This window comes from Caretta caretta, chromosome 3, assembly GCF_965140235.1.
Source record: "Caretta caretta isolate rCarCar2 chromosome 3, rCarCar1.hap1, whole genome shotgun sequence".
Lineage (NCBI taxonomy): Eukaryota > Metazoa > Chordata > Testudines > Cheloniidae > Caretta > Caretta caretta.
The window spans coordinates 179,584,919-179,611,996 of NC_134208.1; the positions used below are offsets into that span (position 1 = coordinate 179,584,919).

Below are 27,078 nucleotides of genomic sequence, written 5' to 3' on the forward strand. Positions count from 1 at the left end.
CTGCTGTGCTCTTCGCTCTTAGTAAAAGAGTATATGCTGCTTTATGCAAACCATTTCATCCTATAATAAATTACTGTGGACTATGTATATACTTTAAAAAATAAATTTCAAAGAAAACACTAATATGATGTGTGAAATTAAACTGAAAAGGAGCCAGAAAACTACCCCTATCTATTAAGAAAACATGGCTTATTTTTTAACTATCTTAAGTACAAGCTGTGAAAATGAACATGTCAAATTAAACTTGCTGCTAGTCTTTGTTGTGTCTGTCAGTTTTTCAAGAACCTAGTAAAACCTGATTTTGGAATAATTGATCGTATGATTCTAGTGTCTGAAGCACACTTTCTTCGCTAAGAGAATATGATACAATATTGACCTACATTTGTAGGTATAGCAGAATCTAACTTTGATTAATCAACATGAACTGAGCTTTTGTTAAAAGCACAGCTAAAAATCCACTATTTAACATTTTATGCTATTTTTGTTCTAATATTTAGTATTGAATTTAGACTGTAGCTTAGTTTTCACAGTTAAAATTGATGTTCCAGTTCTCAACAGAACTGGATTTTTCTATATCTCTCTGTGCACAGTACCTGTCGGAGATAAAATGAGCTTTTTTTAATCTCCAACAATTATTTTTAATTAGAAGTATCCTAGAAAAACATATGAAAAATTATTGGATCCAATTCTGCCTTCATACAACTTTCTTGAATGGGAGTTGCTTGTGCATAAGTTAGGGCAGAAAGGAGCTTACTAAAAGGCAATTTACTATTGCAGATATTACTGGTGAAAATATTTCTGGTGAACAATTCGCTGCACTGAATTCCAGCAGTGCTGTCATAAATTAGGTTTGGTTCACAGACTAAGTTAACTTAGTCAGTCTTTCTTGGTGCTTTTTACATTAACTCTTTGTCACTGGAAATAGATATTGACGCATGTGAATAGTGAACACAAAGGCAGGTACCTTTCCCAAACTGCTCTGCAGATACAGTCTGTGAAGTGGGGTAGGTCCCTTAACAACCTTAAAGCTGGGTTTCTTGACCCTCAGAGGATCCTTGGACAACTTAGAGGAATTGTAGTGGGTCCTCTACCAGGCAGTGCAGGGCATCTCCCCTGGTAGCTGGCACAAGTTAGTGGCAAGGCTGCTCTAACTCATGCCAGGGTCCTGCCTCATTCCTGAGCAGCTCCAAGATCACAGGATGGCTTACATATTCCAGAATGTTTCAAGCATATCCTCTGCACATACATATTTATGGAAGATCTCCATTGCTGGTAAGTAATCTTTATTTATCTGAGTTTTTTCTAGAGCTAATTTAGTCATTGTACAGAGTATATAAGCATGTATTTTAAATGTTTATAGAAATGATTAGGAATGACATGAACAGTGTAGCTTGTAATGTTCTGGGAACTGAATTCTCATAGTGAATTCTGAACATTTAGATTTACTACATTCCTGCGGTTCTTATCCATTTTGAGCAACTGACCTGAAGTTAACAAGCTTATTTTTGAGTTCCTGGTATAGGAAAGGTATATCAGGTTTTTGCCACTGTCCATTCTCACTGCTAATTACTTGAAATTGATTGTTTCCTCTGGTTTATATATCCAACAGAACAAGTTGATGAAACTGCTTCAAAGGTTACCAAGTAGTGTTGTTAGAAGACTGCATCGTGAGCGTTACAAGAAGAAGACTTGGCTAACTCCTGTGCCTGATAGCCATAAACTTACTGATCAAGATGTTACAGACTTCGTAGAATGCATTATTCAACCTGTCCTTCTGGCTATGTTTAGTAAAACTGGAAGCCTAGAGGCTGCTCAAGCCCTACAAAATCTTGCACTAATGCGTCCTGAGTTAGTAATTCCACCTGTACTTGAAAAGTAAGTTATAATGAAGAAACATTACTGCAAATAGAAGTTCAGAGCTTGCCCCCCAGCAGCCATAGTGAGCCACAGAAGAATTTCCTTGATGAAGGGGAGTACTTGGGCTGGGGGAGCTGCTGAATTAGATCGGATCCACACCCATCCCTGCAGCTAGGTTAGTCGGGGTGTTGTCAAGTGAAGGAGGAAGTGCTTTTTAGTTTTTGTGCTCAGCTGCTCCCTGGCTCCTGGAATGGCTGGGGCTGTTGCTAGCTAGCATAAATTAGAATTGCCTTCAGGCTGCTCTAATTTATGATGGAGACTGTCAACAGACAGTTTCAGGATCAACTGTAAGCCAGATTTGCACCCCTCACTCCTGAGCTGTGCTGAGCTCTCCTTGTCACAGCTCACAATCTGGGCCAAAGTTTAAATAAGTATCTTTAATGTTATTTGAGTAGCAAAAAGTGTGTAATATATTACTTATTTATATTGATTTTTCAATTTTCTTTGACAAATGATACATTGTATTGTTACAGGTAGGTAAAAAATTTGCTTCAATGTTGCCTTTGATTTTACAAGAAAACTGCAAAAATAGCACTCATCTGGAATGTTTTGGGCCCCCAACTATAATTGAAATTCACTATAAAAATCAAATGAACTGGCAACAACATAATCATAGAATCATAGAATATCAGGGTTGGAAGGGACCTCAGGAGGTCATCTAGTCCAACCCCCTGCTCAAAAGCAGGACCCATCCCCAATTAAATCATCCCAGCCAGGGCTTTGTCAAGCCTGACCTTAAAAACTTCTAAGGAAGGAGATTCCACCACCTCCCTAGGCAACGCATTCCAGTGTTTCACCACCCTCCTAGTGAAAAAGTTTTTCCTAATATCCAACCTAAACCTCCCCCACTGCAACTTGAGACCATTACTCCTTGTCCTGTCCTCTTCCACCACTGAGAATAGTCTAGAACCATCCTCTCTGGAACCACCTCTCAGGTAGTTGAAAGCAGCTATCAAATCCCCCCTCATTTTTCTCTTCCGCAGACTAAACAATCCCAGTTCCCTCAGCCTCTCCTCATAAGTCATGTGTTCCAGACCCCTAATCATTTTTGTTGCCCTTCGCTTTACTGTTCTTACCATTTCCCTTCAAATGACCAAAATTGTAAAACCATTGCACCATCCCCTTCCAGAGAATATAATTGAACTTTGCAGTGTCTGAAAAATTAACCTCCCACGTTCCTTTATTTACTCGCTACATTTGTTACATATAAAAATAACATAACTGCTCTTCTAAGTAAGGCAACAGTGGTAATGTATTTATTCTGGGTTAGGGATGACTGCATAATTGAGTAGTGGAGCATAATAAGGCTTATATTGCTAAATGCTATTGTCTCAATACACTTAATGCAATGCTCTGTTCTGTGTAGGCACATCTGAGAAATGTAATTTAGTGTGTTTTGAATGAAGTAGTGCAGATGTGACACGGTGACTCAGTATGTCCTTGAACTGTCATGAGAATAATAGGAATTATTTCACAATTATCACTATATGGGGTGCTAAAGAAGTGCCCTATATAAAAAAGCACAGGACAGGTAAAAATTCAACTCCAGTATTTTATTTGTGTAATAAATGTGAGCTTTAATTTTTAACAAGATGTCTTGAAATACAGGGCTTTCTTCAGTTAATGGGTTAATATAAAACTCTTAAACGTTACATCTTTATTTAATTTTGATATTTAGAGACAATAAAGACCAAGATTTTGTCCTACATATAATTTTTGAAATCCATAAAGAGCTCATTGTAAATATATCTGAACCATTTATCTAGATAAAAAGAAAAGGAGTACTTGTGGCACCTTAGAGACTAACCAATTTATTTGAGCATGAGCTTTCGTGAGGTCAATAAGGAACAGCTCACTTCATCAGATGTGTACCGTGGAAACTGCAGCAGACTTTATATACACACAGAGAATATGAAACAATACCTCAATATTCATTGTTTCATATTCTCTGTGTGTATATAAAGTCTGCTGCAGTTTCCACGGTACACATCTGATGAAGTGAGCTGTGGCTCACGAAAGCTCATGCTCAGATAAATTGGTTAGTCTCTAAGGTGCCACAAGTACTCCTTTTCTTTTTGCGAATACAGACTAACACGGCTGTTCCTCTGAAACCATTTATCTAGATAGTATTTTAATAATATGGGCTTTTTTGACTAACCCATAGCACCTGTAATAGTCAGTCTTCAGTTTTTGTTTTGTTTTTAATTTTATAGCCCTGGATCTAGTCCAGACAATGTACTGGAATCACCCATAATTTATTCAACAATAATTCTGTGGGACACTGGTGGTGAACAGCTCTGCTCAGATGAGAGGAGCATGTTTTAAAAGAAAGGAGTTATTAAATTCACTGTGCAGTGAAATACAACAAAAGGTTTGGACTATTGTATAATTTCTAAAAGGAACATTTTAAACTGACATAGTATTGTTTATCTAATTTCATCAGGTATGGTTTTTCTTTTAGAAGTTTACAATTTTTAGCTGTTTTTAATCTGCCTTTTTCTTCAATCTCTGTAGAACATACCCTGCACTGGAGACATTAACAGAACCTCATCAGCTCACAGCTACTTTAAGCTGCGTAATTGGCGTAGCTCGTAGCCTGGTGTCTGGGGGCAAGTGGTTTCCTGAAGGTCCGACACACATGCTACCTCTGTTGATGAGAGCGTTGCCTGGTGTGGATCCAAATGACTTTAGTAAATGCATGGTAAGTGTATAAATCTCAGATTTTCTAAAGTATAAAATACAGTCTGTCTATTTAGGGTTACTTTGAAGGCTCTTTAGTTTTGATCTCACATTATGTTTCCAAAGGATTTTAGGTCACTCTTCATATTAAGGTTCCATTTATAAAAGATTAATAAATGATTAATAGATGTTGTTATAAACGTATTACAGGTGTGAATAGTGTGTGTACATAGATAACCCTCAGTGCATCAGTAAAAAGTATAGATCATTATAAGCAACTTGTTGACCTCCATCAAAATATAACCGTTGACTAACCATTTATTAAATCACCCATAATTAGGGCTCCGTGTCTGTCATGGAGGTTGCGGAAGTCACGGATTCCATGACTTTCCATGACCTCTGTGATTTCTGCAGGTGCCAGTGTGCCTGACCCTAGGGCTGCTTAAGTAGCTGGCTCTGGGGCCAGCTGCTCAGGTGGCCCCTGGGACAGCCATATCAGCTGCTGCTCTGGTGGGTGGCCAGCCGAAGCAGCCGTGGTCTGCTGGCCCTGGATGGGCAGCTGGTCAGAGCAGCCCCGGGCAGCGTTTCCCCGGGTGGCCAGCTGGAGCAGCCACAGTCCGCGACCCCAGGCAGCAGTTCCTGGCCAGCCAGCCCTGGGCAGCGGTCCCGTGACTGGCCTGTGACCTGTCTATGACTTTTACTAAAAATACCCGTGACTAAATTGTGGCCTAACCTATAATCACAAATTGACCCTTAGTAAAACAATTTATGAATGGAGCCGCGATATAAAATGCGGTTGAATTCTGACATATAGAAGGTTTTTAGGCAAGAGACCTATGTGAGAATTGCAGACAAAATTCCCTACATCCCAAAAAAAATATCGAACCTATGGCACGAAGCATCTCTTTATTACTGCATCATCTGGATGGATTTTAGCCAGGCAATCCATGTAGTTTGTGGACCCACTGACCACGTTTTGTGGCTTGTCATAGACCACCCTTCTATGCTGCTGTACAGCAGTACTCCGCAGTGCATATACAGTGGACTCACCTTGAATAGCCTTCAGCTCAGTGAACTGAATGGCATGTTTGGTTATTGCGCATCTGTGCAAGGGATGGGGGCAGAAATTTGCCTCTAAGAGTATCTCTACATTTGAAATTCAGATGTAATGGTAGTGCAGGTAAGCAGACCCACACTAGCTTTAACCTAGCTAGCACAGGTAATGATAGCAGGGAAGACTTTGCAGTAGACACAGCAATCTGTGTACACTCACAGGGTCCCCGATGGACTTGCAATGGGTTGGCTAGCTCATGCTGAAGCCTGTGCTGTCATATCTTCATTACTATTATTACCTGCACTAACTAGATTAAAGCTAGCACAAGTACCCCTACCTTCATTACAATTGCACCTTAATTTGCAGTGTGGACATATCCTAAGGGTCTGATCTAAAGTTCATTGAAGTAAACGGAAAGATTCTCACTGACTTCAGTAGGCATTGGATCAGGTCTGAAATGCCCATATCTTAGGGACTCATGCTGATCAGGTATTTAAACAATATATATTTGATACCTAATGTCACTTTCACATTTGATGCATCTTTAAATATAGCATACCTATGCATATTTTACATTTTAGGTTGGAAGTCTCTCTTCCTTAAAATTCCATAATTGAATTGTACAAAATAAGATAATCTTACAGAAAATGGAATTATTTTCTGTACTTGATTTTGGTAGTAACCATTACAGAAGTTTTCTGCCTTGAATGAAAGATATTAATAAAAGTTTCCAAAACAACTAATTTTTTTCTCATTTTTTTTACAGAAAGTTTGTAAAGATTTCCTGTTCTAATTAATGCCTCAAGCTTTAAATCCCATAGATTGTTTTAAATCTCATCAGCTTTTAATATGTATAATGTGATAATGTGCGTTGAGACATGTTTGCAACTCCCAACAGATCACATTCCAGTTTATTGCAACGTTTTCTACTCTGGTGCCTTTAGTAGATTGTTCATCTGTGCTGCAAGAGAGAGATGATCTCACAGAGGTAAGAATGCTTCCTAGACATAAAATATAAACTACAAAACATTGCTTACTCTAGTAGTACAATAATGATCTCTCTACAGGAATACAATTTAACTGCCTTCTTGTACAAGTGTGTTACCAAAAGTCTTAGAGGGGCATCCTGAGAACGTTGCCCTGCATAGTTAAAAACAACACACTTCCTATTAGTAACAGCTTAATATAAGAGAAATAATTTTCAAAATCTTAAATCATTTCACTGTTTAGGTTTACTGAACTGAGCAATGAAAATTGATCCCTTTTCACTTCTCAGTTATCATACATTAGTACAATATTGCAGTGTTTGGAGATATTTTAAATGCAAACTCTATTTGATACTCAAAAAAACCCCAAAACCCTAGCCTTCTGTTAGTGTTAGGGTTCTGTAAAACCACGTGGTAGTGTCCCTTTAATGTGTTTACAATAAATCCAACAAAGTATGTAGACTGAAGGCTTGTTAATGAGATATATTCCACCTCTCATTTTTAGTCCAAATCTGGCCCAATTTGGTATGGACTAAAATTAATAATTTAGCTGTTTGGTAGCCTCTTGGAAAGGAGGTTGAACATTGAGTTTCCACGATTGCCACCTTCACAAATCCAAAAAAGGAAATGATTTTCTTAATAATAAAAAAGAAAAAAAAAAAGAAAAAAGAAGCAAGCAAGTGCTTCGCTGCTTTTTTGTCAGTTTTGAACTCTTAGGGGAAATCACCCTTTTTGTGCATGGTCATTTCATTGAAGTCATCCTAAAATGCACCACACAAACTGGGGGACCTTTTCTCATTCACTGCTAGTGGGTAGGTGGGGCCCTTATCCAAAACCATCCTTTCCCCAGGCTTTGATCTCAACTCTTTGCTCTATCCTCTGCTACCCCCTCCCTCCCTTTGGGCACTGTCCTTCTTGCTCCATCTGTGTCCCCTAAACACTGCCTCCATCCAGCACCCATGCTTGGAAACAGTTTTCTCTACTGTGCTCCCCCACTTCCCACTCACCTTTGATTCTGTGTCCCTTCCTCTCTCCACTTAGTGTTGAACAGAGGAGAAGATTGGGTAGGAGCGGCCCACGGAGGCAGCTCCTCCCCCCGTGCCACCCTCTGCCTCTCCTCCCCCGCTTCTTTGCTTGCCCCACAGTCTGTTGTTCCCATGGTTGACACAAACTGTTTGAGCTGGGGAACAGATGGATTCTACAAATAGAGCAGCGGTCCCTGCTGGTGGCAGCTGTGGTCCAATACTTGCAGTTTAGTCTCCGAGCAGTGGCCCTTTATGGCAGTGTTCAGAACTGTACCATCAGTTACAGCTCAGGCAGAAATTCTGAGCTGCTGGAGACTTCTCATTCTCATTCAATGTTAATACCACAAAATCACAGCACTCACGAAAATATAGCAAGAGTTTGCACCCAGAGTTCCTAGTGTACAGATAGCATGAAAAAATCTACCATCACAATTAGCACTAATTGACATCCTTGTTGGCGATAGCTGTGGGGCCAAGGATTTAATGGCTGTGGAGACAAAACTACTTTCACCCTCAGAGGTTAAACCACCAGATTGCAGGGCCAGGCATGCTGGTAGGACAGTATAAAGAAGATTGGATTGTGGCTCCCTTCTTGGACTGTAGATAAAACGGACTGCAATACTAAGTTCTCCAGTCTGTCGATCCAAGTGCTAACCTTACTTAGAGAGTATTTTTTAAAAGGTAGTAAGTTAGGGAATATAAATATATATTTAAGTAGGAAAGTTAAATGTTCAGAGTCTTTCTTCTTTACATTGGAAAACTGTAGGTGGAGAGAGAATTGTGCTCTGCTACTGCTGAATTTGAAGATTTTGTTCTGCAGTTTATGGACAGGTAAGTGTATATACTAACTTCAGCATGAAAATCTTCAAAGTAAGATTCTTTTTTATTCGTTCACTAAATCTTGATTTGTTCCAATTGTGTAGATGTTTTGGACTCATAGAAAGCAGCACACTAGAACAAACTAGAGAGGAGACTGAGACTGAGAAGATGACTCATCTAGAGAGTTTAGTGGAATTAGGTCTTTCTTCCACTTTCAGTACAATCCTCACTCAGTGTTCAAAAGAGATATTTAAGGTATGTGGAACTTTTGTACTGAAAAAAGAAAGTGTTTACCTTTTGGTTCATTTTCAGTTTTGTACAAGGAGGATTTTGTTCTTTCTATGATAGCAAAGCGCTTGTACGTTTGATGAGTCTTCTCTCTTGATGATGGCCGCACATTTGGACTTCTGATGAGAACCTGGAAAAGAAGAGCTAAATGCTTCATGATGTCTGCTTTGTCAAATAATACAATGATGTGCTTCAGTACAAAAGTCTTAGCCAAAACTTACTCTAAAGTGTATGCTCTACACTTAATACTCTAACAGATAATGTAAAACAGTAGTAGAGGTCAATTTGGTTTAGCAAGGTTCCCCCTTCATCTGCTAGTGGTGACTACTGAAGTCCCAGATACCGCCTTCTCTCCCCCAGAGGTTTGAAATCGCTATTACTGTGGCTTCTCTGCCCACCAGTGTTATAAGCAAAGTCTTCCCTGAATCTTACAGTAAAAACTCTGGCCTTGTGATATTTAAATTACAGTTCATGTGTGTTTGGACACTTAGCATGCAAAAATTAAGCTGCTTCATCAAGCGTTCATGAAATATAGTAGTGTGTATGGCTTCTTTTGGTTTAATATAAACCTCCTAAGTGTTGTTGCGGTTATAAAGTATTAATCTGTATATCTTCCAGTTGAGTGGGTTAATTGTTTCATTATTTGGATAGTAAGTAGTCACCTGCAGGCTGCACTGCATTTTATCTAACTTGTCCTACAGATGGGTGACAGAATTAAGCTCTTTTCTTTTAAATGTCACTTAACAAAATATTTAAGGCTCTTCCCCTTCTATGGGTCTAGCTTTGTAGGATGTGAGGAAAAGTAAAGATGCTTGTATGTGGGGATAGGAACTAAACCTCCAGTTTGCAAACCTTCTGAAAAGCCAAAGTGGAGGCAGGGAAAGCAGCTGATCCAGAACTGGTCCAGCACCATTGCCAGGATCTGGCTCTTTTCACCCAATATGGCGGCAGGAAAATGTGTGTTTTGGGCCACTCAGTTGTGAGGAGGGAGAGAGGTGAGAGCCTACCACAGAGGGAGTGGGATACTTCTCTGAAGAGTTCTGTGGCTTACTTGATGAAAGCCTCTTCTTTTTTGTGTGTGTCTTTTTGGAAGTATCCTAAAGCTGAAGTGGATATTGGATATAGACTTCCCCTGCTAACCAGCAATAGGTCTTTGATTTCCTCTAGCTGCCTTCATTCCCATGGGGGACCCATGAAAAAAAGAAAAGGAGGACTTGTGGCACCTTAGAGACTAACAAATTTATCTGAGTATAAGTTTTCGTGAGCTACAGCTCACTTCGTCGGATGCATGGGGGAAAAAGTTCTCAGACTGTGAAGCTCTTTGTTCCAAACATATTGTAACATCCTTATCTTCCAATGCACTGAACTTGACATAGTCTGCAGAAGCTTCCTGTAACAAACCAGCCATGCCATACAAGCAAGGAACTATGCAGGATTTTCTCTCGCACAATAAGTTGCTGTCTTTCCCCTTCTCTCTTTCTCGCCCCTCCCCCCCCCCATACAGTACACAACATCTATAACTAAAGCTAATTGAATGGGTGATCTCTCCATACTAAACTTTCAAGCATTCTGAGTATTTAAAATGATTCTGCAGAATATCTATTTCTGACTTTCCAGGTCCATGTTTCTTCTGCTTTTATTTGACATGCGCTTTTGACAGTAACATTTTACAGAATAACAATGAGGACATGATTTGCCGCACACATGCATCACCTCTATTCATAGGTGCAGTACTGCAGTACATTGCTCTGTTCAAAAGATGGTTGATGAGATAATATTTTTTTCTGTTCTGTATTCCACTTAGGTTGCTTTGGAAAAAGTTTTTAACTTTGCTGTTTCAAATATATTTGAGACAAGAGTTGCTGGTCGGATGGTTGCTGACATGTGCCGGGCTGCAGTAAAAGTGAGAAAAAGAGAACTCTTATTTCACTGGGAGTTTAATTTACATACAAGACTATTACTACTTACTGAACCTGCATTACTATTGTGGAAAACTTTAAATGTGTTTGGAAATTTAGGTTTTTCTTACAATCTATCTGTAATTATCCTGCTTAAAATCTGATAGTTGTAATGGGATGAAAATGTAACAGGTTAAATAGTTTGTGAGTATAGTTTAAAATCCATAGGACTGCAAGTTTGAGATGCAGTTTGTGTTACACTTTAAATATACCATTGTGCTTGCTGAGAATTAAAAGTGTGGAATCAAACTCCAACCATCAAAAAGTTTTAGGTTGAATAACAGCCAAACTGAGTAAGGTCCTGTTCTTATTTCTTTACTTTTCTGTTGTAAATAATGTTGTGAGATGATGCTAATTATTCTTCTTGTTTATCACCATAAGATGTCCTTGTTTAAATTGATTATTTATGATCATGTTTTCAGTGCTGCCCTGAGGAATCTCTGAAGCTCTTTGTGCCCCACTGCTGCAGTGTTATAACTCATCTTACCATAAGTAAGTTCAGAAGATTTCAAATGTATTCCACTAGCTTCATACAGGATTGAGTTTTGCTGATCTAAAACATAGAATCGGTGTTTTAAAATCATCATCTACTCTTTGGAGAATATTCTTTTTTCTTTTATAAATTAAAGTCATCTGACTGATGGGGAAAGAATAAGTGAGAAGAGAGTGCTTTTATTAGGATGTGTGTAGAAAGATTGTTTGTAAACAAATTCTAAAGAAATGTGGTTTCCAAAAGTCATTTCAAGAGATAAATATTAACAAACTTTTCATCTGCCATGTTTAATAAAAGCACTTATAAGAATAGATTTGACTCTCTGATTCCTGAATTAGTATTAAATAAATGCATTTACTTCTTGACGAACACACTGACTGCATTGGCATCTGGTGGGTGGGAATTAAATATGAATTTGAAGGTTGGGGGTGGTTAAACATCCATAAATGTAATACTCTGGATGTGAATGGCTGAGCTGATTTGTAATACTCAAGTGGGTTTAACTTCTGAAATTGGAAAACCTTCAGATATAAACATTTAACTTCCATATAACAACAGTAGCGCTTCATACTTTTTCTGTTTAGATGATGATGTCTTGCATGATGAAGAGCTAGATAAGGAGCTACTCTGGAACCTTCAGCTTTTGTCAGAGGTACTGCAAAGAATGTTAAAAGTTAAATTTTGGTTGTCTCTTTGCATGTCTGTTCCATCGTTGGCTCAACTTTAGTGCCATTGGGCGGAAAGAAGCAGTTCATTTTTGCTATTGCACTATTATACTTAAAGTTTATATGTAGTATTTCATATAGTCTTTTTCCTAAAGACTGCAGAATTAAGCAAGAGTGGGTAATATATGATATACATTACAGAAAATGAATGTTTTAGTTATATGGGAAATAAATTTAAAGCATTTGTTTCCGGTACCAATAAAGGACAAGGGATGAAACTGTGCAAGAGAAGATCTATATTTTAAAATGAAACTTGAAAAGATCCACTTGTGAAGGCAGAAATCTTGCGCATGATGGAGGTTGGACAGCACTGGGACTTGGCGAGGCCATAGAGTCAGGAGTTGCTGTTGCATTAGTCAAGTTGATATTGTTTCATGTAGCAGCAGAATTGGATGTTTCTATACAAATTTAATGGAGCACCACTTTAAGAGTTAGTTTTATACCAGGTACTGTGGACTTGTGTTGATCTTTATTATCCTGTGCTACAGCTCTTGAACTTCATTGGTTATGTTTACTTCTGAATGTTTCTACCTTTTATTAGATCACTCGAGTGGATGGAAAGAAGTTGCTGCCATACAGGGAGCAGCTTGTGAAGATTCTGCAGCGAACCCTACATTTAACCTGTAAGCAGGGTTACATTCTGTCTTGTAACCTACTGCACCATCTTCTTCGTTCTACTACACTTATCTACCCCACAGAATACTGCAGTGTGCCAGGTGGCTTTGACAAGCCTCTTTCTGAATACTTTCCTATCAAGGCAAGGATTTTCATTTATTTAGGATTAGAGGATTTGACAACCTTTTTTAAAAATGCTACTCTATTTTATTTGTTTTTATTTCAAGATTTATCAATACAGTGAATATGGAAAGTGTAATTGAAAGATGCTTTAAACTTTGAAACCTGCATTGCAAATTAGTAACGATATTAACTGAAATAAATGTACGCTAGTAGCTGAAAAGATTAATGCTAAATATTATGTTGAATAGCTTAATGACATGGAGCACACTTAGTATTGCTGATGTTCACACTACTATATTTAAATAGTGTAAAGCAAATTTATGATGATTATAGTTTTGTATTATGCCTAAATGTAGCAATTTATGATGAGCTGACTTGAGACCTGACAATCATGAGATGCAGGTAAATTGCTGTTAGCTTTAAAGTTGAGCAGCAAAGTTTTGGGTTCCTCAACACTCCACCGACCCTCCTTTTTTTTTTTTTTTTTTTTTTTTACATAAAAAGTCTAGACCTAGAAAATATTAACATCTTTGATAAGGTCTCCCAAAGCATCATTACCTCACCTCCATATCTGATGAGTCAGACTTATAGCCCTTCCTAGTTCCTCTTCCCCACATGTGGGGACGTATGATTTCATGAACAGTGGGAAAAGTATGCAAAATAAGTAAATATGAACATGTGGTTTTTTTAAGAACCTGATTTTCCACTGCCTTGCTCTTTGTTTAATCATTTATACCATTAGAAAGTGGTTGGGAAACAAGACCATTTTATAAAAGGATCAGAACAGAGAAATATTAAACAAATATTTTTAAATTGGAGTAGCAAATTCCTGAGCCTTTTGAGGGTTTTTATTTTGATTTCATCTGACACTGGTTTCTCTATTAAACATACATACCGGTTCTGACCTAAAAGTAATTACAATATGATGGCTATTTGTTCTTATGTGAAATAAGATGGGATTTCCCTGTGGACATGTCCACATTGTATTTGGGACCCGTGTTAGAATGTCTTGGTCAAGAGGTCAGACACTGAATGAGCATAGATCCTGAAATAACCTCTTGTTCCTAACAGTGGTTTCTCCAGAAAAATATTGAGCTGAATTTGAGGAATCTGTGCTGTCATTGTCTGTTGTGCATCTCTTCTGTAGGTAGATAACTTAAGTTTTAGGTTGTCAGGGACTGTGTTTATACAGTGCCTGCCACAGTGGGGACCTAATCCATGACTGGGGCTCTTGGGTTCTACAAAATCTCTCTCAATGCACACTAGCTGGCAGCAGTCCTTCTTTTATGTTAACATGGCTATAACTTATTTGCATTTGATAACTTCCTTGGCAAAATCTGGGTAATTAGAATGGGTGACCTCAGATTACCTTCATTTCTCCAAACTGGACACATTACTGCATCACAGGGGAGTTCAAATAAGCTTTGTAAATTATTAGACTGAATTTTGATGACCTGGGATGGGAATGTCAAACTTCAAATTTGTTTTTTATAATGAATGAGTATACCAAATTTCAGGATTGTTTTAAAAGAGCGAGTGATTGAAAACTGATAAAATAGGCTAACCTTTTGGTGACCTCTGATGGAAAGATCAAAAGTCAGAGTTAGAATTTGGGGTATTTTGTATATCTGAGACCTGTAAGAGAAGGATTGTGTCAAATGGTAAGAATCTACTTCAGTGAGAACATCAAAATTGTCAGCGAGTTATTCCTTGAAAGTATATCTTTTATATTCTAGCTATTTGTTGCAAGTTTCATATTGTTCTTGGATAGCCAACTAGATTTAAGTATAAATTTAGCTCCTTGAACTTACAGTTATTTTTACTTATGGGTAGTCTTATATTTGAAAGTGATGTTCTTCATATCTGTTAACTTTTTAATTAATGTTTGCTTCACATTTTACTAAGGGGAAATGTCGTTTTGTTTTTGTTCTTATAGGACTGGGGTAAACCAGGTGACTTGTGGAACCTGAATATCCAGTGGCATGTTCCTTCATCTAAGGAAATAACCTTTGCCTATTACTTACTGGATTCTTTTCTTCAGCCAGAGCTCACCAAGCTAGAGCATTATGCAAATGGAAATCAAGAAATGTCCAGGTCAGTAGTATCATGTGGGATACACTAGGTGACTCTAGCCATATACATTAGCAGCTGCACTTTGCATTGCTTATGCTCATAGGCTAGCATCTATTGCATAGGCTACTCCTGGGGAAATTCTGCACCAAAAAATTAAAAATTCTGCACACACTATTTTAAAATTCTGCATATTTTATTTGTCAAAATAACACAATATAATCATACCAGTTTCAATTATTTTGGTAGTTTATTTCAAAGTACCTGTCAGCAAGTATGTCTGTAACAGTATAGACACCAAAAAAGATTCAGGAAAGTTTTTTGACAACTAGATTCCTTACTAGGCATATTAATACAGAACTTTGAGTAATTCATTTAAACTACAATACAGAACTGTATTTCCTGCATCTCTCAGAAGCAGTGCAAAGACTTGTGGGAGTCAGGGGTAATGGAGGAGCTGAGGGAGGGGGAAGGAGCCTGGGAGTGAACCTGGAGGGTTGTTAGGTATGGGTGGGAGAAGAATGGAACAGGTTTGGGGAGGAAGAAGGATTTTTAGAGAGCTTCCCCCATGCAGACCCTGGCTGACCCTTAGCCTTTCCCATTCAGTCAGCTATATCTGCCCCTGTTTCCATGTGTCCTTGCACTCCTAGTCCCTGTGTGTCCCTCCACCCCCACTCAGACACCCACTCCCCATCCCAATGTGGTCCTGCATCCCCTCAGCCAGCCCCCTTCCCCCATCCACATGTATCTCTGTGCCCCCACTCAGCCCCTTGCCTTCCCCCATGTGGCCCTGCACACCCTCCCCCTCCCATGTTGTCTCCACCCTGCCGCCCCGTCCCTGGACCTCCACTCCCATGCAGTCCTTGCCCCAGTCTGTCCTCCCCCACTAGCCCTTATGAACCCCTGTTTGTGACCCCCGGAACCTCCATCTGAAAACTCTGGGCATTTTGGTGGATGCCCCTTTCTTTAAATATGTGACAGATTCTTTTGAACTATAATCAGAAACATCAGAATGTAAAAGTCCTTGAATATAGAGGTCTTTGCTTCTTCCTAAAAGACTAAAGTACATGGACCTGTTGTTTTATAACTCATAAGTAGTATTATCTGATCAAGGTAAGCACTAAGTTTTTAGTGGTGTCCTTCATGAAGACAGACATGTGGGGCCCCTCCAGCTCTCTGTGTCCCGGTGAGCAGGTTCCCACATTTTCATATATCCATGACAACCTCTTACCTGCTCCTGTCAATCATCTCTCTACAGAAATCCAGCCAAAAATATATTTTAAAAAGGAGCCAACCAGAGTGGAATTTACAACCCATTTCTCTGGTTATATATCCTTTTTTCTTGCCCTGTGTCTGTCTTTTCTATTTATATTTAAGCTTTTCAGGGCAGGGACCGTCTCTAAATTTGTTTATATAGTGTGTAGCATGATGAGATCTCTGTCTTGGTCAGGGTATATAGGCTTTCTCACAATATTAAAAAAATAAATATTGGGGGGGAAAAAAAGCAGTAGCAGGGAAGTAAATTCAAGAGCTTGAACTAGAAAATGAGAGGAAAACAGGTCAAGAGACCTAATACAGGCCATTAGTGGTATTGCGGTTGGCTGGTAGATAAGGGTTAGGGATGAATCCTAGATGAGTGCTGTGTACCCAAGTACAGAGATGTTTGAAATTTGTTAGTGCTTGAGTTCCTTTTTCTCCAGAAGTTGCCAACTCCAATAGTTTGACTCCATTATCTGAGAACTAGAAATCAACATTTTTGTGGATATTAGTCCTGGAAATAAAAGCACATACTTAGCAGTTTATGCTTAAGCCATATACAAAAATCAGTCAGGAGTAAATTTCCTTAATATAAATATTTCCAGTCACTTTATAATGAAGTCATACAGGTGAAGATGAATGAAAAATTCAAATGTAGACATCAGTGTTTAAAAATATTAAGGATTCTTCACATCTAATGCATAATAGCTAAGGATTTTGTAATCAAGGAGCACTTCCCCCAAAAAATTAGTTAGGAATTCAAAAAACAGTGCCAGGAATTATTTTAAAATGTATAAACTCTGCTCATCACAAGGCTTTTTAATAAAAGGACAGAGGACTAACTTTGTAACTAATGTAAATTTTCAATATAATACACAGGTCCCCCCTATATGATGGAAGCGGTCTAAGTTTTGATTTTAGGAGGCCACTCATTACCAATAGTTAGGAAAAAGTTATTTTGCTCTTCAAAATCTACAGTAGCACAGAGATAGCAAAACATTAACACTGTTAAAAAAAGAATCTTCCTGGGAAAATGATCCGCTTAACACTAGAACATTTTATGTAATGAAGGAAATAAAAATTTTCAGATAATCTTTGGGGTTTGGAAAAATCAGTGTTATCTGTGCATTAAATTAGACTCTTCATCTCGTGCTGCAGATGATTTCCCTATTTCACTATTTCAGGATGGTGTGCAAAATAAATAATTCAGAAAACTAAACTGTTGAGGGTTAGAGCTGTGTGAAAGGAGGTGCTTCATGAAAGGATTTTATGAAATGGTCTTTAAGATTAATGAATTAGAGGATCAGAAATGCTTGACTTGCCTGCAGAGCACCTCTAGTGGGAAGAAGCTGCTAAGATTACCCAAGAAAAAACATCTTTATTAAAAAAAATTGATAAAAAGAAAAAAAATAATCTTCACTTATTTTCTATCATTGAAATTTTTGACTTAAATGTTAACTTTTTTGACTTCCAGAGATGATGTACAGCAGTGTCTCACTATAGTGCACAACTGCCTAATTGGTTCGGGGAACATTCTACCTCCTCTGAAAGGAGAGAGGATAGCTCACCTGTAAGTAAGCTCTGTTTATATGTAGTTTATGAATAAGGTATTAAAATATTGTTAGTAATATATTTTTAGTACTATACTTTTAAACATTATAATATTTAATTTAGTACTCCTATTCTTCTTTTTATTATTGCACAGTGAATTCTAAGACAGATTTTTGTGTGTGTGTGTCAGTTCTTTGAAAACCAAACTTATCTAATGGCACTAAGGAAAATGCATGGTTTCAGGTTTGTGGTTATAGAAATACTTAGATATTTAAGATGTGAAATAATACTTAACATGTACACTTTTCATGCATAGATGTTAATATGCTTTTTCATGCATAGATGTTAATATGCTTTACGAAGGTAGGTAGTCAGCATTGTATCATTGTCACCATTATACATATGAGGAAACTGAAGCACAGAGAGGTTAAGTAACTTGTTCAAAATTATATAGTGAGACAGTGGTAGAGTCAGGAATAGAGAACAGATCTGCTGGCTCTCAGGTTGTGACTCTTTCCCCACCCCCCCACCCCCGCCGTCCCATGCACACATGCACTGGATCAAACAAGCTGTTTCCCTTGTGTCAAAATTACTTAATTGTTCAGTATGCAGACTTTCATTTAAAATATTTGTATCTTGCCTTATCACAAAGAGAACACGTACAATATAAGCCAGTGTACTGCTGTCTTGTTCAGATTCTTACCAGACAACCCGAAAGAATAAAGCCATCAGGGCTCTGAGCTTCCCCTGGTCTTTATAATGGGATAGTAACTTTAGAAAAGGTCAGAAATTGAATTTTGAGGTCTTTTGTTACATTAAAAGAGCAGATTAGTTCCATTCCGATTATGTTTCTGAATACCCATGTAAGACCAGAAGTGAACCTGGCTACCTGTATACTGTGGACTTCAGAAAATATATATTCTCTACTACAGTAAATTATAATTGTGAAAGTAAAGGAATTTATTCCTGTTGCATGTTAGTAGTTCAGGCTTAAAATCTGTTCATTGTGCTATGGTTGGGATCATTTCCTCTTTTGAAAAATGTTGAAATATGGAAATTTAAATATAACTATGCATTAAAATGTGTTCCTTCTATTGTCACAAGAGGCTGAAGAACTCTTTACAACATGTAGGGCTCTATTCTGGCTTTTATACCTGGAGCTTGCACTGGGCTGCAAAGTGAGCACTGAGGTGCTTCACGCAAACCGCAGCCTCTGGGAGTGGGAGTCCATGCCAGAGTGGGAGCTACAGAACCCTTTGGGAAGGTGTGGAATTGTCCTGGTGCTATTCTATTGGCCAGTGTGGGAGGATAGTGGGGCCGTGACTCCCACCACACCCTGTTGCTGCCTTCCCTCCTTGGGGTGCTTCAGTACTAGACACTTGCCAGGAGTGCAGAGACTGAGTTTGAGGCTGCCTTTTGCACAGGGTCACGAAAGAGGAAGAAAAACCCATTAAATGGTTCCCCCACTATTCCCCCTAGGATACAACTAGGCACAATCTAGTCCACAAGATGTCAAATAGCCACAGGAGTGGAACTTCTTTATCTGTGGTCACATAAATTTATAAAAAATAAATTCAGTTGAGCAGTTGTTCACTGTCTCTTCCACCCAATCCCTAGGCCCTGCTGTGTTTTCTAGAGTTGAAGCTTTAATTTGATTCACCATCAAAGTGGAAGTTTCTTTTATTAGGTGGTAAGATCCTCAGTAGACTCTTTAGTGAGTTGCGGCCAACACTGGCTGGTCAGAAAATAGACAAAGACTGCTTTTTGGCTTTACATTGCAGTTGATCGTTTAGTCTCTCCTGATTTGGAATTAGTACTGTTGGCCAATGTAACAGGGCAGTTCTCTGTCCCCCTGGTTGAATATCCACACCATGCTGTTTATTTCAGATCCCTCCACCAAGACCTTTACAGTTTTGTGTAGCAGTAATTATGCACAATGGCCCTGGTATCCTCAGTGCTTCTCCCTGGGCCTATGAGGATTAGAGGTCTCCTTTCCTGGAGGTCTCTCTGAGTCTGGGCTCAGCTAGCCCTGCTCTTCCCCTTACACTTCCTTCCTGTTGCCTTTTTATCAGCCCTCAGCTGAGGGGCTAATTAATCCTTTAGCTCTCCCAGCCTGCTATCCTGATTTAACTAAGTACATTTTGGTGCCCCAATCAGCCCTCTGAGGGGAAGCTAATTTGTGTCAGAGTGATGGGAGCGCAGACTCACCTGTTAACTCCCTGCATTCTGTCACAGGCAATAGCTGTAAGTTCCTGCTGGGAGACTTTATTCTTATCAGATATTTGCTTTTTTGTCTCTTTCAAATCAGATGAGGCTTGGCCTGCCAGTGAAATTTTAAATTACTGTTGCAATATTTTTGGAAGCTTTGCCTTTTCTGTTCTGGCTTAACAGATGTGCATTGTTAACTAATATATAAGTTTTTAAACTCTGTGTGTATGTGTATAAAACAGTGGCCTCCGAAATCAAATATCACAGATTTCTCTGCATCACAGTGTCTGAATTTTACACCTCAGTAAATGTAACTAGTTTATTCTGTATATCTGTCAAGTCTCAAATTCCTTCATGCTATCTCTCTCTTTTGGCAGCCTATTTCACATATTGATGATCCTTACGAAGAGACTGCTTTTGATATTTCATCTAAATCTTTTTTCCTTTAGTTTAACTGATGACCTCAGGTGACACCTTTGCCTTGTCATGTGAACAGATTTTATCCCTAGATCCTTGTATGATCCCATCAAGTCTTTTTAAAACCATGATTAAGATAATTCTCAATCATCTCTTTTCAAGGCTTAACTTAAAGCTCTTGAAGACTGCCATCCAAAAACAGCCTTTCCTTTATCTAAATACCCCATATAATTCTCCCCTTAACTTTAATTAATAGCTTTATAAAAGCTGAGTGATTGATGCTGTGCACTAGTATCCTAAATGTGATTCTGGCTTCTGGGGAAGGAAGAAGACTGATAGAAATACAGGAATCATTTTAATTTCATGTCAAAATAATTTTTTCTGTTCCGAGAAGAAAAAGACATGAAGAGCTAAAATAAAGTTTTTCTGCAGCGAAAGTAGGATTTAATAAAGATAAATGGTCTGTCCTACAGGCAAACTAACCTCCGGAGAGCTAGGACTGCCTGACTCAGAGTATTGCAGTATACCAGAATGAACATAAAGTTAATAAATAATAATAATAAGCTTTCATTTCTATGCCTGTTTTTTTTTACGTTGTATGCATTCTTGTATACTAGGATATTGTATGTGAATAACAGGTCCTACCAAAAAAGGAACTCAAAACAAAAACCAGACAACAGAGTTTGGAGATGTAACATCTTTAGGGTCTAGTTCCTTTAGAGAGGAGAATGATCTGAATAGCTGAGGCAACCTACAGCTCTGCACGCTAGATTGTATCGATGCTGTCTCTTCTGGCCCGTGTTCTCCTTGCAATTCTGCATCTGGATTGGGTGCAGGAAGACTCTTACATTAGGCTAACTGCCAAGAACAGTGAAAAGTTCATTGTCATAATTGAATTGAGTTCATTGTTTGTTTTTTACATAATATTCTCGACCACATTGTTAGAATATGCTGGAAAGCGTGTAGTCACGGAGGCTATAAGTAATTTTCAGGTTTCAAACTTGGATGTGTCAAGATAGAGGGACCAAAAGAAGTGGCCTGATTTTTTTATTTATTTATTTCCCCCCCTCCCCCTCCAGCAATGCTAAGCACTCTCAGCTCCTTTCACTAGCTTTGAAGATCAGGCCACATATTGTAGGTTCTTCATACAAATTTCAGTGACTGTTTGTTTGCAGCACTGATATTTGAAAACTTTGGAGTAAGTTTTTGTAAAGATGCTTTTAAATACACGAACTGGCTTAGTGGATTCCTTATTGTAATATCACAGTGTTCAGAAGTCCTTCAACACAAAACGTACGTATTTAGGTGAGCACATGCATGGCCATCATCCTAAACTTAAGCTCCTGTCCCAGGCTGCCTAATATTTAATACAGATCCATAGTTGTGCATGGCTTTTACAGAGAGAATAAAAATATTGTCTACAGTGCTTTCAAGAGCTTGTCTACACCCTGAGATTCTCTGTGCCAGTATGGCTGAGCTGATGCGGACCTATAGTGAAGAGGTACTACACTGGTGTAATAAGTGATTTGGCGTGGTGCACCTTACTAGGGTTTGAATCAGAGTAATGTACTATTGCAGACCACTCTTTTGCTGGCATACCTTGTCTACATTAGAGGTTTGCACTAGTTCAGCGTCAAGGTAACTAAGTTGATGTAGCTACGCTGGTGCGAAAAAACAAGTATAGTGTGGAGGTTAAAGTGGCGGTTTTGAAAATATTGAGTACCGGGTAGTTTTAAAATTAAAATTACCAAAAATTATCAAAGTTGACAATTGGGACAAACAATGAATGATTAAATAAAAGTATTAACCAACTTACTCTTCGGACTAGTTCAAGGAAAAGAAAATCTGCAGATGGAGCTATCTGATCATCAATTTGCTACTCTCCCAGAAAGAGATTGGTCCCACATTGGATTAGAAGGTGCCAACCAAATGAACAAAGAAATGTGATTTTGAAATAAGGCTTATTTATTGAGGGAAAAAAAGACCCTTTAAAATTAACTAAATGGTAAAGAATATGCAAATGGTTTACACAGTATAGAAGGTAAATAGTTACATAAAAAAAAGAAATCGAAAAATTGATTAAAAACATTCATTTAAACAATTGACAGTCAAATGTTACAAGCAAAATTTAACACAGTGATTGAAAATCAGTATCACAAACAGTAGTAAACTGAAGAAAGTTCAGTATAGTAACTCTTAAAATCACTTAAACTTTCTAAAACTAAATGCAGTAGTCAAAAGAGATTACAATACAAGACCAAATGGATACCAATAACTCTTAGGTTACACCACATAGGTTCCACACTATGTAATTAAACATGTTTCAAAAGTAAAAATATTAATATTCAGTTATATCAGTGTGTTAAAACAAAAGGGCATTAATGGTCAATGACGCAAATAACTCATTGGCATTCCAAACCAGTTTAACAAGAAAACAAAAAGCAATATAACCAAACAGCACACATATAACACTGCAAGTCACAATTTAAAAGTATGTAACATACATCAAAATGACTATGAACTTTATATTAATGTTATTCTAAGCAATTAACCAACTTTAAGAGCTCAATGGTAGCCAACTTGGTCTTGAAACACACCAAAGATGAGCAGGTTCTGCGCTGAAATACAGTGTTTGTTAAAACAGCAATTAAGTAATGCATAGAAAAACTTAACTCTCAGAACCTCTGACTCAGTTATATTTCTGTCCTAGGCCATGTCTATACTATGGGGACTATAGAGTCATAGCTATGGCACAGTACCTATGCTGGGATTACCCCCGATACAGGCTCAGTCTACGCAAAGGAAGGGTTTTTTCCATTGCTGTAGGAAAACCACCTCCCTGAGCGATGGTAGATAGGTTGACAGAAGCATTCTTCTTTCAACTCAGCTGTATCTACGCTGGGGATTAGGTTGGAAAAATCCAGCCCCCGAGTACTGTAGTTACATCAACCTAAATTTTAAGTAGAAATCACATCCTAGTAAACGTTTTCTGATCTTAACACTATTAAATACAATTTTTTCTTTCTTGTATTTAGTACAACTTTTCTTTCCTTATCTGGAACTATGGAAGTTGCTTGGGTTATTAAGTCTATTCCCTCTAGAATTTAGACCTAATCAGCACAGTGGCCTGGTTTATGGAACAAAGGTATTAATTCCAATTTTTCTAACCATTTAGAAAAGTAGTACCTTCTGTCTCCTGAGCCAATATCCTGCCCTCCCTTGGTGTACAGGGCTTACCTATGAAATTTGAGTGACAAATATTGTTTTGCTTAGGTAGAATAAGACAGGCTTGCTTGCTTGTGTGTTGGTGTCTTCAATCTTCAGGAAAGTTTCTCTTTCTCAAGGTAGTTTTGGTTAGGATTTGGGACTAGTACCACTTGGTTAAAAATATTCCTCTTTCAGTGAGAGGAAGGTTACCTTTCAGGACTGCTTTTATAGGAAGTGGGTAGCTGCTGTCTGGATCCAGACAAACACAACTCTTTGCTCATGTTCTGATCTTCAAGTGAGGCTGCTTTTGTCTTTCAGCCGATTCTTTAATCCTTATTATAATTTCATGATTCTTGATATTAATTGAAAATACAGTACCAGCAGAATTATTCTAAATCATCTAATTCTCTTTTCTGTCAATGTTTGTAACATTTAACAGTTATAAATCTGTAATCTGTTGTGTGTATATGTACAATACTCTTAAATTCCTTTGATCTTGAAGCTTCAGTTTATTTTTTGTTTACTTAAAGCTAACTTTAATGCAAGGTGAGTTTATTCCAGCTTCAAGTATTGGAAACTTTATCCCCAATTTTGTTCTACAGAAAACAACTTCCAGGGTTCATTATCAAATCAGCATTTCAATTCCAAACATTAAAATATTCACTTCCATTTCAAATCAAACGCTTTTGCATTAACCAAGATTAATACAATAAACAACTTGATGAATATTTGTAATATTTAATACTTAATTATTAAAATATGTTTCTTCTGTACTTATGAGCATGTATATGCACAGTAACAGCTTACTAATACTAAACAACTTTGATACAATGTTTAAACAATAACATTAACTGCAATTAAACTTTATAACTATTTTAACTTGGATATTTCATAAAATTTAACCCATAGTTCTCTGTTCAGAACTGTAGGTAGTATCTGAACTTTAGGTAGGTACAAAAGGAAAGTCTGTCAATTAAATGATAATACTACTGTTAGAAACCTATCTTTGGTCTATTGGCTTTTACGCTGCAAAAATGAGAAAAGGGGCACTTAGGCTGATGGTACCTAACTCAGAAAACTTGAAGACTTCACCAAGAATCTTATATTGCTTAATTTACTTCTTATCAGATATCTTCTAATGAGGACCTATGGTACCTGGGGATTTTAGGGGTTCAGCTTGTTTGGAGACAAAGAAAAGTTTGTCTAAAGGTCTGTTTTATTTCCGCAGTAATTGCTGAAGGTCTGTTTTATTTCAGCAGTAATTGCATTTAATTTCTCCAACAACCTTGACTAAGATTTAATGTCGACCCTCAAGTGTGACTCTAGCAAACATACCAGAAATAATTACTCATTTGCCTGGTGGACACACCTAGGTTATAGTATTATTTTAACATCTCTCTACAATACATTAGGGGTCAATTATAGGTATTTACTTTGTGGTTGACACACTTTTTTCATGTTGTGCCTATTTGCTAATACAGTTTTATAATCTTGTGAAGGTATCTTCAATCCCTTATCTACACTAATATCTCTGTGATTTTCACAAATGTGTTCCCTTTGTTCTGGGTCTATATTAAGCAAATAAATTTATTTTCTACATTCCAATTACCTTTTCTATTGGGTATGGATCACTTGATGATTACATGTTCTGTTCATTCCTTCTGAAGCACCTGGCATTGTCCACGGTCGGAAGGCAGGATACTGGGCTAGATGGACCATTGATCTGACCCAGAATGGCCGTTCTTAAGTTCTTATTGTATTGCTAATTAATTTGAGCCATGCTTTCTTAAATTTCATTAATATAATTCAATGTCATATTTCTAACCATCAGTGTTACAAAAAAGATAAGGTCTAATTTACACAATTAGACCTTATCTTTTTTGTAACACTGAGGGTAAGTTTTTAGATTAAATAAAGGTAAAAAATGGAAAACTAAACCATCTATAAAACTATAAAATTATAAATCATCCATCCAGATAAAAATGTCATAGGCTCTGTAACAGAAGGAGCAGCCATTTGCAATAAGGTCAGCATTGCCCGTTATAGTTAACCTTTATTTTCATATACAGTTGCCAGGTTTTACATGTGAGAAATTTTTCTTACTATGAACTTTTAATTCTCTGTTGTACAAAAATAGTAGTTATCTAGAAGACTGATATCTTTAAAATAACACTTGTAAGCAGTTCTGCTTAACCTTTTTTACAAAGAAAAATTGGTTTAGGGCTTAATAAATTCACTTGTCTTGGTTTTCAAATTAATATTTTACTCGGCTGGACAGATAAGACTTTCCTTTCGCATTGTAAATGTTTAGGATTGATTCCTATTCTCGGTTCCCTTGCTTTAGGAGTACTCTTCCCCAGTAGCTGTCCTATGAGAATGAGTTACCATGGACCCTATGAACACATAATTCCTTTTTGCTTCTTTTTGGGTGAAACTCTCTATTATACCAACATCCTAGCTTGTTTAAAAGATGTTTCTTTAAAAACTGTTTTTTATAGTTATTGCAAGTCATGTCTTTCTAGAAATGAGTTTTGTATTTTGAAATGTTTTCTGTGAGAAAACTGTTTTGACCCATTTTCAGTAATCTTAATTTGCTGTGAGATTTTTGTCTAGTTCTGTTTCTGGTTTTATTTTTCTCAATGTCAAGTTAATAGAAGCACCCCAGTGACTTTAAACTATACTCTTAACACTCAGGAGTAATATTCAGGTGTATTAAGTGTTCCTCTGATTTCATAGACTCAGTCTGTAGTCTTTTTTTCATGTCTAATTACTTCATCAGTTTTTGTCTTATTTTATCCCTTGTTATCCTTTAATGACTGTAGTAGCACCTGTCTTTCAACTACACAGTTTGTTTGTTTTTTTTAAAAGTCCACCAATGCCATCATGTAGCTTGGAGCATCAGTTGATTTGTGAGTTGGGTATCTGCTGCTTGAAGAGGGTGCCTCACCTAGTAAGTGGTCTTGGGCTTTTATGGTTTAGGTCTTATAATACTCTCGCTTTCCGAAACTTGCTTTTCTAAAACTAGGTAATTCCTTTGCTTATATTTTAAGAATGGAATTTTGAAAGGCACCTTCTATGACGTAGCTCCCATTGACTTTCACCTGATTTAAGTCACTTAGGCATGTTTGAAATCCCTTCCTAAGTAAAAACAAAACACTGGGTACTCCATTTTAAGTGCCTACGCTATTACTGCACAATCTGTCTCATACAAGAGCAGATTATGTTTGAAAAAATTACTGACAGGTAAATATAAAATAAATAAAAGGAAATTAACCGCTGCTTAATGCATATCGTTTTGCCATGTAGAATGCGTGACTGCAGGATTTCAGAGTTGAATACTGTAGCTGTGTCTAAAAAGAAGGTAGATAAATTAATGGCCACCAGATGAAGTTGTGCTGGCTGAGATAAAAGTACGTGGCTTCAGGCTGTAAGCAGATTGCTGTGGGTACAGGAAGGCATCTTTCTTTCTCCTTTGTCTGAAACCTACTTTTTTGCAGGAGGGAGGGATTTTCCATTCTTCATCTGAAGTGCCAGATATAGGCCAGTGTTAGAGGCAGAGTAGTAGATTTCATGAATCGTTGGCCTAAACAAGTGTGTGCTATTTTCTCCCTCTGAAATGTTCTTTGTATCTGGTAAATTAGTGTTTCAGAAATGCTCTTTGACGATTCATATTTCTTCATCTTTTA

The 27,078-nt window shown here is 37.6% G+C and overlaps 1 protein-coding gene across 3 annotated transcripts in view; it reads left to right on the forward strand.

Annotated features, from left to right (window-relative positions):
• PSME4 (proteasome activator subunit 4) overlaps window positions 1-27,078 on the forward strand; it is a 212,390-nt gene that overhangs the window by 66,705 nt on the left and 118,607 nt on the right. For all 3 annotated transcript variants that reach the window (XM_075127153.1, XM_075127152.1, XM_048842866.2), the window contains 11 exons: window positions 1,610-1,875; window positions 4,432-4,618; window positions 6,549-6,638; window positions 8,428-8,492; window positions 8,585-8,735; window positions 10,573-10,671; window positions 11,149-11,218; window positions 11,804-11,871; window positions 12,486-12,701; window positions 14,619-14,776; window positions 17,484-17,579. In XM_075127153.1, the coding sequence (XP_074983254.1) occupies window positions 1,610-1,875; window positions 4,432-4,618; window positions 6,549-6,638; window positions 8,428-8,492; window positions 8,585-8,735; window positions 10,573-10,671; window positions 11,149-11,218; window positions 11,804-11,871; window positions 12,486-12,701; window positions 14,619-14,776; window positions 17,484-17,579 (1,466 nt within the window). The remainder of the gene's footprint in view (window positions 1-1,609; window positions 1,876-4,431; window positions 4,619-6,548; window positions 6,639-8,427; window positions 8,493-8,584; window positions 8,736-10,572; window positions 10,672-11,148; window positions 11,219-11,803; window positions 11,872-12,485; window positions 12,702-14,618; window positions 14,777-17,483; window positions 17,580-27,078) is intronic.